At 39.2% G+C, this 13,677-nt stretch overlaps 2 protein-coding genes across 3 annotated transcripts; one reads left to right on the forward strand and one right to left on the reverse strand.

The window, feature by feature from the left end:
* Nucleotides 1-3,926: 3,926 nt before the first annotated feature.
* On the forward strand, nucleotides 3,927-8,566 carry LOC121264513 (LRR receptor-like serine/threonine-protein kinase GSO1). Of its 2 annotated transcripts, XM_041167727.1 has the most exons (3): nucleotides 3,927-7,946; nucleotides 8,049-8,423; nucleotides 8,481-8,566. In XM_041167727.1, exons 1-2 carry the CDS (start codon nucleotides 4,529-4,531, stop codon nucleotides 8,417-8,419), a joined length of 3,789 nt encoding a protein of 1,262 aa, XP_041023661.1. In that variant the 5' UTR covers nucleotides 3,927-4,528; the 3' UTR covers nucleotides 8,420-8,423; nucleotides 8,481-8,566. The 2 variants fall into 2 exon arrangements, with proteins under 2 accessions (XP_041023661.1, XP_041023660.1); XM_041167726.1 differs by having other exon boundaries at nucleotides 8,049-8,566.
* An 874-nt stretch (nucleotides 8,567-9,440) lies between these two features.
* LOC121264514 lies at nucleotides 9,441-11,770 on the reverse strand. Its single transcript, XM_041167728.1, has 3 exons — nucleotides 11,491-11,770; nucleotides 11,243-11,380; nucleotides 9,441-9,688 (listed from the first exon to the last, which is right to left on the reverse strand). The coding sequence occupies exons 1-3, from the start codon at nucleotides 11,579-11,581 to the stop codon at nucleotides 9,672-9,674; spliced, it is 246 nt and encodes an 81-aa protein (XP_041023662.1). The 5' UTR covers nucleotides 11,582-11,770; the 3' UTR covers nucleotides 9,441-9,671.
* Between the last annotated feature and the right edge of the window lie 1,907 nt (nucleotides 11,771-13,677).

A 13,677-nucleotide genomic window follows, 5' to 3' on the forward strand; every position in this document is an offset into this window, starting at 1 on the left:
GAAGTTGGAAGAGATGAAATAAGATGCTAAAGAGAGAGGAGAAAGGAGAACAGAAAAAGGGAAGGGGATTTGAGTCATTGACTTCAAAGTGGTCGGGGGCAGTTTTGGCCCTTTTGGGTATTGGCCGGTAGGAAACTTTTTGGGAAGAAAGACCTTTTTTTTATCTCAATAATTATGGTTTGCATTAAAATGAGACTAGAGGTAGAAGAGGACGTAGTGAACCGCTCCAAATAAAAAACCCATCGTAGCATGGGTAATACTAGATATAATCGTGAAGTTTGTAAATATTGTACAATCATTTTGAAAAAGAGTGAGATCCATTATTAATTTTTTTTTTCATGTGAATCTCATATTTACTCACTTTTTTCAAAGAGATTGTGCGACGCTTACGCATTTTACGACTGTAAATATAATTTCTCATAGAATATATATGTTGTAGTTTTATAAAATAAAATAAAAAAAGCAAAAAACCAAAGGTTTAAGCTTTTTTCCATGAAAAAAATAAGGAGAGAACTATATATATATATATATATATATATAAGAAGAAGGCAATTTGTTATGGTTCGATGGGTGGAATACGAAGGTTTCGATTGGAAGCTAGCCACAATCGATAAGGGGCATGCTAAGGACGTGTTTCGTACCCTGGCTGACGAACTCAATCAACCTACAATACAAGAAGAGTGAGGGTTCGGTGATTAGGTGACATCTCTGATGCCTAAGTTTATATGAACACTTGAGTTTGAGTTATACCTATATTTAGGCTGTTATATCCCCCTCTTCAGGTTGGCCTGATGTTTTCCTTGTGCGTGGAGTTTCCTCCGATTGTTCTGGATGTATTTAATTCGACGACTTCTGTCAGAACCTTGGGTCATGTTGCCCACAGTAGGCAGTGAGGCACTATCCTTCTTTGGGTGCCCTGTCAGGGATGAGATTTTTTGCATGGATCTCCTTCTTGTGACTCATATTGGGTCATTTAATGCAGCGTGACTCTCTACGAATTATCTGAACAGTAGCGTGTGTCTCTATGAATGTTGGCCCATCTTTTTAAGCCAATCTGGGCCTTCTTCTCCTTCACCATTTGCTGGGCTAGTAATACTTGGTCTTTGGGCCTTTCAACGAGGTGGACCGGGCCCAGCCCGGTGGTGGATGAATATGCCCCAATCGATTATTTTGGCACTTTCATGAACGAGTTTTACTTTCAATATTATAACTTTGAATAATTGTTCGATCGGAGAAAGTAATTAAGAACATATAATATAGAGGGTAACTTAGTAAGATAGACAGAATCAGACATTATAGATTTTCAATGGCTTCCTTGCGTCTCTCGTGACTATCTCAATACGCGTATCACATGTGTAGACGAATATGTAGTATTACAGAAAATAAATCTTAGAAAATGTAGGCTGGATTGGCATGCATGTAGCCTCGAGCTGGGTCCAGATCAGGATTTGATCAAACCGGAGAAACGGGGAAAGAAAAAGACAATACCGATTTCTTTGCCATAAAGGTTGATGATCACATGCATGCGCTAATTTTACATCAAAACATGAAGCACATCTAGCAGTACCCGATCAAAGTGGATATATATATATATATATATAATAATTTCTCTTCAAGTTAACTTATTTTAAATTATGAACGTACATCATGATCACAAGATCATATTCTCACTCATGAATAAATAAAGCCCTCCCCCCCACCCACCACTAATCCCCTATTAATTAAGTTTTTTAATATATTCATGAGCTATATATATATATATATATATATATTAGATTAATAAGATGTTGAACCACGAGGGTACGATTATTATTCGACAACGCAAAATGAATTAACTTGATCGATCGGCCGGGGACTATTAATTAATTAATTAATACTTCATGTCCCTCTTGTGCAAATCACTCTATCTAATTGGAGTAGTCATTCACTTAATCTCATATCAATCAATATCTGTCTAATTGTGAAGGAATTTTTTGAGTTGATTGAGGGTCCAAAGTCTTTTAAATATCGTCATGATCATCGAGTAATTTGTCTCATTCTCTTGGACAAAGCATCATTAATTCAAAGTTTAATATATAATTAATATCATATAATTAATTATATATAACTAATACCCAATTAAGCCAAAGCAATAATTCCTCCAATTCCCTCAATATCTCATAAGATTCGATCCACTGCATTATTATTACATGCGAGCTAGCATATATAATTGCTTATGGATTAAATTAATTCTTCATGGGAATCTTGGTTGCTAGCAGCTGCTTGTTATATATATATATATATATATATATATATATATATTATCAATTAGTTGAAATTATATATATATATATATATATATATTGAACATTAATCTTTGGAAAAGAAACCTGCTACAAAATATCATACAGGAAATTAATTTTTGTTGCAATATCTTTGAAGTGTCACGGCAGAACTTCTTACCATAATATGAACAGGAAATAATAGGGTCTTGATCAGACAAAAATGCTTTGTCATTTTGTCACTATAGTCATGAAGCCAAGCCCAATGTGAACCTATTCTCATAGGTTCATGTGGCTAAAGGAATCTGGACCCATCTCCAAGCAGACAATATTAGTCAATATATAGTGACAGATCAAGAGTGAAGTAAAATTTGAGTATTAATTCTCATAATTTTAGAATATAAAATGATATATATTAAGCCTTACTTCAATACTGTATAGTACTTACTACGTGTTTATATCTGACTTCTATTTTACTGTGTTAATTTAATATCCTATGAATAGGGGTTAGCCGTCAAATCAATTGCGGTACGGTGCTCAATTGCATGTGGATTATTTTAGGTGGAAAGAGATAAGAGATGGGAACAGAGAAAGATGGTAGGAGCAAGACAAAGAAGGTCAGTAATTGTTGGCAAATTGGTATTTGTCAGCTTAATTGAGTCATCATTAGTTTTTAATTAAGCCGTAAATCCCAGGAAGAAAGTATCATCATATACTGATGCATGGGCTGAGCACCCTTTTAGGGTTGGAAGGACAACAAATGACAGCTACACTTTACAATTAACGTACGTCTCAAGCAAGAAAATGTAAAAAAAGTAGGAAATCAAATTGAAAAATATTATTTTTGCCATCAGTCAAACATACTCTTGATCATATATTAAAAAAATACTCTTCATTTTCAAAAAAGAAATATTCTAACTATAAAATAATAATTATATAAAATTAATTCTATAAAATAGTTTGATATGATTTTTCATATTATAAAATTATTTTTATTATAAAATAAATTTAACTGATCATAAAATTACTTTAATTTATTATTTTTCCGATTAAGTATTAGATCGACTGAGCTATCCTCACCATTATCTGTTGAAGTAGGTTGGATTTGCTTGCCCAAAGCAAGGAAAGAGTATAAGAAACATTAAGAACATAAGAAACATTAAGAACTTATTATTTAATAGCAGAGAAGTCGATAATTGAGTGGGCAAAACAGAAAGCTAATGCATTTTGGAGTAGGCAATAGGGTTACATGCAACCAATCAAACAGTTTTAAGGGCCACAAAACAACACCAGGATTTGGTAGCTTAACTTAACCCAATACTATACCCAAAAGACTCTACCTACAAAAAAGCTTGAAACAACACTATTTTAAAAGAGTAAGTTGGGAGTTTGGATGGTTTTGTGCATACGTGGGGAATGACAAAGGTTTGTGGGGGACTCCATTGACTTTGTAAGAGCTCCATGCAAACTACAATATTTTCTAAACTGCAAAATGGAAACTCAACGGCTCACTTTTTCTTCCTTTCTTATCAAAGGGGGGGTCTCTGTTATTTTTGAGCTAACACACTATTCCAAGCAAACCCACAAATATCAACCCCTTGTCGGTCACCCAACCACTGTATCTTCCTCAACGTAACCCCTGTATCACCATTACTTCATATCTAATGTGAAGGCTCTCTGTTTTCTCTCAGTTGTAGATATCTGACCATCTCGTTTATTGAAAATGTTCTTCTTTTGACCCATTTTGACGTTCACATGTTTAAGTCTCTCTCTCTAAATAGCACAGGAGAAGTTGTGCGCTCATTAATGTAGATTGCTGCTGTTGACAGACAGACTTGTGCTCTCATTCATAGCTATGCTCTTATCTCTTGTTATTTCACCCATTTTAAGGCCACTTAAATACCCTGAGAATACCGCTTACCACCGCATGCAGCTAGCCATCAATATACCTGTGTGCACAGTTCAAGAAACATAGAAATAGCCCCCATGCAGTCCCAGCTAATTACTCTCGATCTCTTCTTTTCGACGCGTCTTCTCTCTCAACCCGAGAACTACAATCCAATCCTGTTGTTCGTCTTTAATGGCTAGCAGACCAAATTAATTAAGCTCTCCGGCCCACTCATCCAATAAGCCAACTTCAAACAAATAGGATCCAGCTTTCTATATATATAGTCGTAAGCCATTTGCTTCTCTTTCAAAGCTCTTTGTTCTGAGCTTCTTTACTCCTCCAGAGTCCAGACGGTTGATAGCTTGATATTGTCATTGAAATGGCTACGTTAGGACGATATTTGTCGGTTATTTTTGTTAATCTTTTCATGTGTTTTACATCTGGTTGGGTTGTCTTGTGCGTGGAGAAGCTTGATGGCAGCTCAACTTTGGCGGTTCTTTTGGAGGTGAAGAAATCATTTGTGGAAGACCCAGATATAGTTTTGCATGATTGGGCTGAAAGCAACCCAAATTTTTGTACATGGAGAGGGGTTTCTTGTGGCTTGGACTCGGTGGATGGCTCAGTTCAAGTTGTGGGTCTAAACCTTACTAGTTCGTCACTCGCCGGTTCAATATCACCCTCCATCGGTCGTTTGCAAAACCTGCTCCAACTTGATCTTTCCTCTAACCGCCTCTCGGGTCCCATTCCACCTAATCTCTCTGACCTTTCTTTCTTGGAACTTTTGCTTCTTTTCTCCAACCAGCTCACTGGCCCCATCCCAACTCAGCTCGGCTCACTGACGAGTCTCCGAGTCATTCGTCTCGGGGACAATGGACTCACTGGCCCGATTCCCTCCTCATTTGGTAAACTTGTCGATTTAGTCACTCTTGGCTTGGCTTCATGTGCTCTCTCGGGTCCGATACCCACAGAACTCGGACAACTCGGCCGAGTTGAGAATCTGATTCTCCAACAGAACCAACTCGAGGGTCCGATCCCTGCCGAGCTCGGAAACTGCTCGAGCCTCACGATCTTTACTGCTGCTCTCAACAGTCTCAATGGGTCAATTCCAAATGATTTGGGTCGTCTCAAGAATCTTCAGCTTCTTAACCTGGCCAACAATAGTCTCTCGGGTGAGATACCGAGCGAACTCGGTGAACTGGGCCAACTCGACTACATGAATCTCATGGGGAACAAGCTTGAGGGTCCACTTCCAAAGTCTCTAGCTCAGTTAGGCAATCTACGAACTCTCGACTTCTCAATGAACAAGCTCAGTGGACGCATTCCGGAAGAATTAGGAAATATGGGTATGCTAACAAGCTTGGTTTTGTCAAATAACAATCTGTCCGGTTCGATACCAAGAAATATATGTTCCAACACAACCAATCTGGAGCTCTTGATGCTAGCAGAGACTCAAATTTTCGGTGAAATCCCATTGGAATTGAGCCAGTGTCCATCCCTAAAACAACTGGATTTGTCCAGCAACGCGCTCAATGGCTCAATCCCAGATCAACTTTACAGTCTGCTTAGTCTAACTGATCTGTTGCTCCACAACAACAGCTTGGTGGGTTCAATTTCTCCATTCGTTGGGAACCTCAGTAACCTGGAGACACTGGCACTGTATCATAACAACTTGCATGGTACTCTGCCTAAAGAGGTTGGTGTGCTTGGGAAGCTTGAAATCTTGTATCTTTACGACAATCAGTTGTCTGGGGAGATACCTTTGGAGATTGGGAATTGTTTAGGCTTGCAAATGATTGATTTTTACGGAAACCGTTTCAGTGGGGAAATTCCCATCACTATTGGGAGGCTAAAGCAGCTGAATTTTCTTCATCTAAGGGAGAACGAACTTGTGGGTGAAATTCCCGCCACCTTGGGTAACTGTCATCAACTGACTATTTTGGACTTGGCAGACAACAATCTCACTGGTGGCATTCCTGTGACGTTTGGATTCCTTCGAGCACTTGAACAGCTCATGCTTTACAACAACTCACTTGAAGGTAATCTCCCTGATACACTGATTAATGTAGCAAATCTGACCAGAGTGAATCTGTCGAAAAACAGATTGAATGGTAGCCTTGCTGCATTGTGTAGTTCACGTTCTTTTCTTTCTTTTGATGTCGCACATAATGAGTTCGACCATGAGATTCCTCCCCAACTGGGAAATTCACCCTTCCTTCAGAGGCTCGTACTAAGGAACAACCAGTTTACGGGGAAGATCCCATGGACGTTGGGAAAAATCCCCAAGCTCTCATTGATAGACTTCTCTGGAAACTTACTAACTGGGGCAATACCAGCTGAGCTTTCATTGTGCAAGAAGCTTGCATATATTGATATGAACAATAACCTTCTTTCTGGACCGATACCGTCATGGCTTGGAAGTTTGCCTCTGTTGGAGAAGCTGATCCTCTCTTCCAATTTATTTCTTGGGCCTCTTCCTCGAGAAGTTTTCAACTGCTCTAAACTGCTAGTTCTTTATCTGAATGGCAATTCGCTCAATGGAACTCTCCCTTCTGAAATTGGGAACCTGGAATCACTTACTAACCTCAACCTCGACGGAAACCAGTTTTCTGGGCCAATACCTCCGGCAATAGGTATGCTAGGCAAGCTGTATGAACTTCGGCTTTCACGCAACAGCTTTAGTGGTGAAATTCCAATTGAGCTTGCTCAGCTCCAGAATCTTCAAACCATTCTAGACCTCAGTTACAATAATCTCACTGGCCATATCCCACCTTCAATTGCAACACTTTCAAAACTCGAAGCACTTGATCTTTCTCACAATGAACTTGCTGGAGAAGTCCCTTCCAAAGTCGGGGACATGAGCAGCTTGGGAAAGCTCAATCTCTCTTATAACAATCTCCAGGGAAAATTGGACAAGCGATTCTCACACTGGCCAGCCGAGGTATTCCAAGGAAATATACAACTTTGTGGAAGCCCTCTTGGTGTCTGCAGTGGTGATGTTAGCAACCAGCAGTCAGGCTTAAGTGAAGCGTCAGTGGTGGTCATTTCTGCAATATCGACTCTGGCGGCAATTGGCCTATTGCTACTTGGGGTCTCCCTCTTTCTGAAACACGAACGAGAGTTCAAAAAATCCAATGAAGTGAAATGTACATATTCATCAAGTTCTTCCCAAGTACAGCGAAGACTACTTCTCTTCCAAAATGGTGGAGGAAGGCGAGATTTCAGATGGGATGAAATCATGGAAGCCACAAACAATCTAAGCGAAGAGTTCATGATCGGGTCTGGAGGTTCTGGAAAGATTTACAAAGCCGAATTGTCCTCGGGAGAAACAGTAGCAGTAAAGAAGATACTGAGGAAAGATGATCTTCTACTAAATAAAAGTTTCACAAGAGAGTTGAAGACGCTTGGGAGGATAAGGCATAGGCATCTAGTGAAGTTGATGGGTTGCTGCAGCAACGAAGGAGCGGGTTTGAATCTGCTGATATACGAGTACATGGCTAATGGAAGTGTATGGGATTGGCTGCATGGACAACCGCTGAATAGCAAGAAGAAAACTATCCTTGATTGGGAGGCAAGGTTAAGGATTGCTGTGGGATTAGCTCAAGGAGTGGAATATCTTCACCATGATTGTGTACCAAAGATTATTCACAGGGACATCAAACCAAGCAATATCTTGCTAGATTCCAACATGGAGGCACATTTGGGCGACTTTGGGCTTGCGAAAGCACTAGTCGAGGATTATGATTCTAACACAGAATCAAATACATGGTTTGCTGGGTCCTTCGGCTACATGGCACCAGGTATATATATAAGAGTTCATGCTTTGAGTTAATGTTATATGATTCTGATTTTAACATTACTTGGTGATGATCCTAAAAAGAAACATTTGCTGTGTATTTCAGAGTATGCATATTCATTGAAGGCAACAGAAAAGAGTGACGTTTATAGCATGGGTATTGCGCTCATGGAGCTCGTCAGTGGAAAGATGCCTACAGATGATGCTTTTGGTGTGGATATGGACATGGTGAGATGGGTGGAGACACAGATTGAGATGCTAGATTCTGCTCGTGAGGAATTGATCGATCATGCATTGAAACCACTCCTGCCTGGTGAAGAATGTGCAGCCTTCCAAGTGCTTGAAATAGCCCTTCAGTGCACAAAAACTACCCCACAAGAAAGGCCATCTTCCCGGCAAGCATGCGATCTCCTTCTACATGTGTTCAACAATAGGATGGTCGACTTTGGAAAGATGAATACAGATCCTTGCATATAATTTTATGACCAGCTTGCGCATGTACATTGCCTACATGAATATCAATTTAGCACTCTTTAAGATTGGTGGATTGAGAAAATTGGAAATATAAATGTAGAAGTCCAACATTCTTTATTGGCTTAACATAATTTTGTGACAATACATCCACTTTTAAGTAGTTGGTTGACATGACATACTTCCACATGAGTATGTCAATATACATGATTGCAACTAGCTTTTTTTCTTTTAAAATTTTTGCATCACATATTTGTCAAAGAAAAGCATTACAACTACAAAAAAAAGATCTCATAAAAATAAATCTATAAACTGACATGAATTCATATAATACGCTAAATCTAATTTACAATAAAAGTAATTTTTACAATCTAACGTATCACATCAAATCACATTAGTTTGTGGCTAAAGCAGTTCTCTTTGTTAAATGCTATATAAAAATTATGAGTTCCACTCTGCCATATATATATATATATATATATATATATATATATATATATATATATCTGAGAAGTGGTCTACTGTTGCTAACATGAAAGTGTGTTGAGAACTCCATCTAATGTTCCGTTGGCAATGTTGAAACTAACCATTAGAGAAGAATCCTAATAGGTGAACACAGTCCATTCGGCTCAGCGTCAAAACCAAAATTAGTGAATTGATAAATCAGAACAAAAAACAGATGATGCACTTAGCTCTTGCTATCCAAACTATGCATGCAAGAAAAATCCATTTCACTACCAATGTCCCCAGCTACTTGCGTCTCCCAAATTTAACAATAGTACATAAACTATCGCACTGCAGTCACAAAAGCTTCATCATTGACTGGTAGAAGCCTGGCATATGGCAACCCTGATGTATAACAATTTTATAAGAACTTCATAAAATCCCCGAAACTAATCATTCTTCACTCTCACTCTATGCCTGCGATTTTTAAATTCGAACTTTTCCATTGAAATCTTGAGCTTCAAAAATTATCTATAGTATGACCTCTCTTAAGTGGCATCACAAGACTTGGTTTACAAAACAGTTTTCCTTGAAAAAGCTAAGTGTTGCCATTATTGATGAAGATTTTGCATTAGCCAGTCTGCAAGCATCTCAAAGATTTTGCATAGCAAAAAGTAAATTGACTTGGAAGAGTTCTCTCAGCCTTAAAACAGACCACCATTGCAAAGTAAACAAACATCTACAACTTGAAGACCCTCAATTTCTGTGAACAAGAATGCCTTGTCTGAAGACACCACATCCATGGAAAGGCAAGCTAATCATCATCTTCATCTGAAATTGACAGCAAAAATCACAAGATAAATAAAGAAGTTACAAAAGACAGAGAGGGGGAAGGGGTGCTAAAGATTTACAAATACGCACTTTCATCTTTGTTTTCTGAACTAAAACATTTTATAAATCAAATTGTTGGACCATAAAATGTCCAGAATCCACACTATAGTAGGCGTACCCAATGAAACAGACAATAATTGAACTTCCAAGTGATTGAAACAGTTAGGTTTATAGGGTGGACAGTAATTTCCAGAGGTATTTCAAGCTTCCAGAAGACGGCCTATTTTAGGCAATTAAGAGATGGAAGCATTAAATTGATAGGACATAAAAGCAGTTATGAGTTTACACTCTGCTGCGATGTCTCTCGTACTTGCCATGTTCTATTGGAATACACAAAAACAAGTAAACTTCTAGGGCCTCTGTAGTCTGTATGTTTATTAGCAAAACTTACCGGATGTAGGTTTGAGATCATGGGTTAGCACAATACATGCAAGACCTTTTGGCATCATATTAATTTACAAGTCTAAAATGAAAATAAAAACTACAAATTGTTTTAAGGCCACGGAAGTGTCAAAGGCAAAATGCATAATAATTATGGAGTATAATATGGAAAACTGAATACATAAGAATGTTGCGAGGTACCAGAAGAGCGCCAAAAGTAATATGCATTTCACTTTAAGAGTATAGAGTTAGGCCATGAATGCCATAACCTCACCCTCCACCTCTCACTCAAGGAGCAGGTGGCACCATTTGGTCCAAGGACCACTGAAGCAGGTATAAACATCAATTGTATCTTTTAGTCTTAATAAAAAAAAGAAAAAGAAAAGAAAAACACAGCACACTCTAGTGATCGACATAAAGTATGTATAACTTTTAAAAAAACTCAGAAGTACCATCACCACTAACACCAGAAGAGATTCTGGAGTTGCTAAAAAACGTAGATGATTTTGAAGATTACTTCAAAACACTTGAGAGCAGAACAAGAGTGAATTGTAACTTTCAAACACAGGTCTTCATTAACCTTCTATTAGCACAATGAATCAAAGACTGGTAGACACTAGTCTATCGGAAAGAATCTGAAACACGACAAAAATTTTATCAGCTAGAACAAACCATATCTACCTAAAAACTAATATTGATTTGAACTTGAGAACAAGCAAACAGCACCCGTAGTTGCTGAAACATAGGCATTCTATATAAAACTAGAACACCACCGAATCATAATTATAACATTTCTCACGGTAGGGAATCAAAGTGGGACTAATTGGAATGCTGAAACTTGCAGCTATTAAGACGGCATGATTCCCCCAAAAAAACTCTTTTTTTTTGCCAAATTCAAACACCATCCGAGCATGTCAAACGTGACAGAAACATTATCAGAGAACCCAGTAATAAAAAGGCGCTTTAGATGGTGAGGCTTCTAGCAAGACACTGTGATGTGAGAACATATGACGGCAATTCAATTCTGTGATGTAAGAATATGCAGCATCGGGTTTAACCCATAGGAAATTAATTGAAAAGAAAATCTAAAATAGCAATAAAAAAAGAAATTACCGAAGTAGCGGCGCTCGTTGGCGGCCTTGGCTTTGGCGAGCATCTTGTCGAGGTCCTCCTGTAGTTGAGCGTCCCATTTAACGAGCTGGTTCACGAACACGGCCCCGAGTCCCATACCCACCACGTGTTCCCATGGATCTAAAACACAAACATCAACGTTATCATCAGCCCCGGGATTACCGATAGAAATTGAAACAAACGGGAGAGAGAGAGAGAGAGAGGATGGCTAGCGGGAATCGGAGACTCACGGCGCATGTAAGGAAGTTTACGGAGAGCGTTGGAGTACATCTGGGTGCCCAGTCCCAGAAGCGCTCCGACCATCGTCGCACTCCAAGCCATTTCTCTCTCTTTCCTTTTCTTTCTCTCTCTCAGCAAACACTACGGGCTTCGTCTCGGCTTACCGCACCAGGCACCACACCCACTGCACGCCACTTGACTAGTCTCTATGCCCGCACCAGATCTGGACTTGGACTCGGATCCTCACCCGAATCCGGGCCAATCAATCTTTTTTTTTTTTTTGTTATAGAAAACAGAACTCTATTTACGATATAATTTGTACTTATAATTGTAAGTACATAACCATTGTATGCCAACGTGTTAACGATTAAAATGGTAAATATTTAAAATTTAAAATTTAAAATTTAAATTAAAAAATAAAAAAAAAAAATTGATAAAATGAGATTGTCACTTAATATATATAACATGTATAATATTATATGTAAATTTGGGCGTATATGTAGCACTACTAATAATGTAACGATTCAGTTGAATAATATTTCTCAGAAAAATTTTACTGAGCCAATAATTGGTTTTAAAAGTCCAAAAATATTTAATTGGGCATATGTCAGACTCAAGACAAACTCGTTATAATTACTAAATTGTTGCCCATGAAATGAATCCAAACTCGTTAGGTCCAATGCCTTTTTCCACTTTCTACTAGAATTCATGTCCAATTCTCTCCCGAAAGTGTTACAACTTTACAAGTCTTAAATTTCTTAAACCAACTCCTTTGCATTTACTCAGCCTCATGCATGGTATGTGCATCTTATTCTTCTTCAAGCCCTAGTTTTAGTCCTCTGTTTACCTTCAGCACACCGCAGCCTCCAAGGGACCACATTTCATGCATATGTTATCTCCCTTAGCTAGGATTGCCGCAGTGTATGTATATGGTCGTTCATCCTCACGTTAATGCCACACATTTCCTGCATAAAAGACCCCGCGCTCATTCACCAACAACCATGCCCAAGTGCATTCACGAAACCACAAAAAAAAAAAAAAAAACCATCACCTTCAACGTAGGACTGCTGCTGTCTCCACCAAAGTCCACACCGAGCCTCTCAACAACTACCATCAACCTCCGTTATTCAATCCACACGTTGCACACCCAAACTGTAAGCCACTTTAATTTTCACCGAGAGCCAAAGCAGCCACTAAACCTGCTCACGCAATGCAGCTACACCGCAAGTCAACCACACGGAAAACCACCCAACCCCGTGTGCGTGCAACCCTGCACAGAGAACCACCAAGCTTTGCACTGTCCAAAACTCAGCCCTTTCCGCCACACATAACCGACGCAACCCATGCATGAACGCCCCCTGTTTTACAATACAAAAATAGAGCAACGTTTCCCAAACCGAGAGCAAGCCAGCTGCATGTCTCCCCCTACACAAAAAGTGCCGACCACCGTGTGGGTGGCCTCCGTGTCTCAACAAGCTGCCGTTGCACCATGGTTTCGTTGAAGAATTAAACAACGCTGCCACCTGCTTCTAAGACCCAACTCCATGGGCTACCAATCATAGTGCCTCCTTGCTAAAAAACATGGCCACAACTCCACCCATAGTCATGGCCAACCCTTCTCTCGGTGAATCTCTACACCTCCCTTTCTCTCTCTCTCTCTCGCTCTCTAACTCCGTCGGCATCGTAACAGGCCAGATTTTATTTTTATGTCATCTGCCGCCTTACTACTCTCAGATTTTATTTTTTCTGTATTTTCAATATCACATAACACCCTGAAGCGCCAATAGATAGCGTAGTCACACCGACGAACCTAACCGATTACCGCTCCGAGAGTTGTTAAGGTACTCTCGAACTCTTGCCTCGTTACCTTTGTTAAATTCGTAGCTATTGTAATTGTGCCCATTGGAAGTTTGGGTTGCCCGTTGTATGTGTTTGATGTTGGGATTGGTAGTTGAATAATTTCATGATTTATTGGTATTTGGAGATTCCTGAATTATGATGGTTGTGGTTGGAGGAGGAAATGAATGTGTATTGTGACGTGCGTTGGGGGTGAAATTTCAGCGATTCGAGGTTGTGCTAATTTATTTGTGGAGTAGTTCAATGGATGTTGTGATTGGGCCTTAACAAAACCAAGGCACCATGAACTATTTTGGTTTATGGTTGTTTGCTAGGCTTGTATTGGACTATAGTGTGGACAT

Source organism: Juglans microcarpa x Juglans regia, chromosome 5D (assembly GCF_004785595.1).
Source record: "Juglans microcarpa x Juglans regia isolate MS1-56 chromosome 5D, Jm3101_v1.0, whole genome shotgun sequence".
Taxonomy (NCBI): Eukaryota; Viridiplantae; Streptophyta; class Magnoliopsida; order Fagales; family Juglandaceae; genus Juglans; species Juglans microcarpa x Juglans regia.

Coding starts and splice junctions, on each gene's coding strand:
- LOC121264513 (XM_041167726.1), top strand. CDS start 4,529: ATGGCTACGTTAGGACGATATTTGTCGGTTATTTTTGTTAATCTTTTC. Junction 7,947..8,048: donor CTTCGGCTACATGGCACCAG/GTATATATATAA, acceptor TGTGTATTTCAG/AGTATGCATATTCATTGAAG.
- LOC121264514 (XM_041167728.1), bottom strand. CDS start 11,581: ATGGCTTGGAGTGCGACGATGGTCGGAGCGCTTCTGGGACTGGGCACC. Junction 11,381..11,490: donor TAAACTTCCTTACATGCGCC/GTGAGTCTCCGA, acceptor TTTGTGTTTTAG/ATCCATGGGAACACGTGGTG.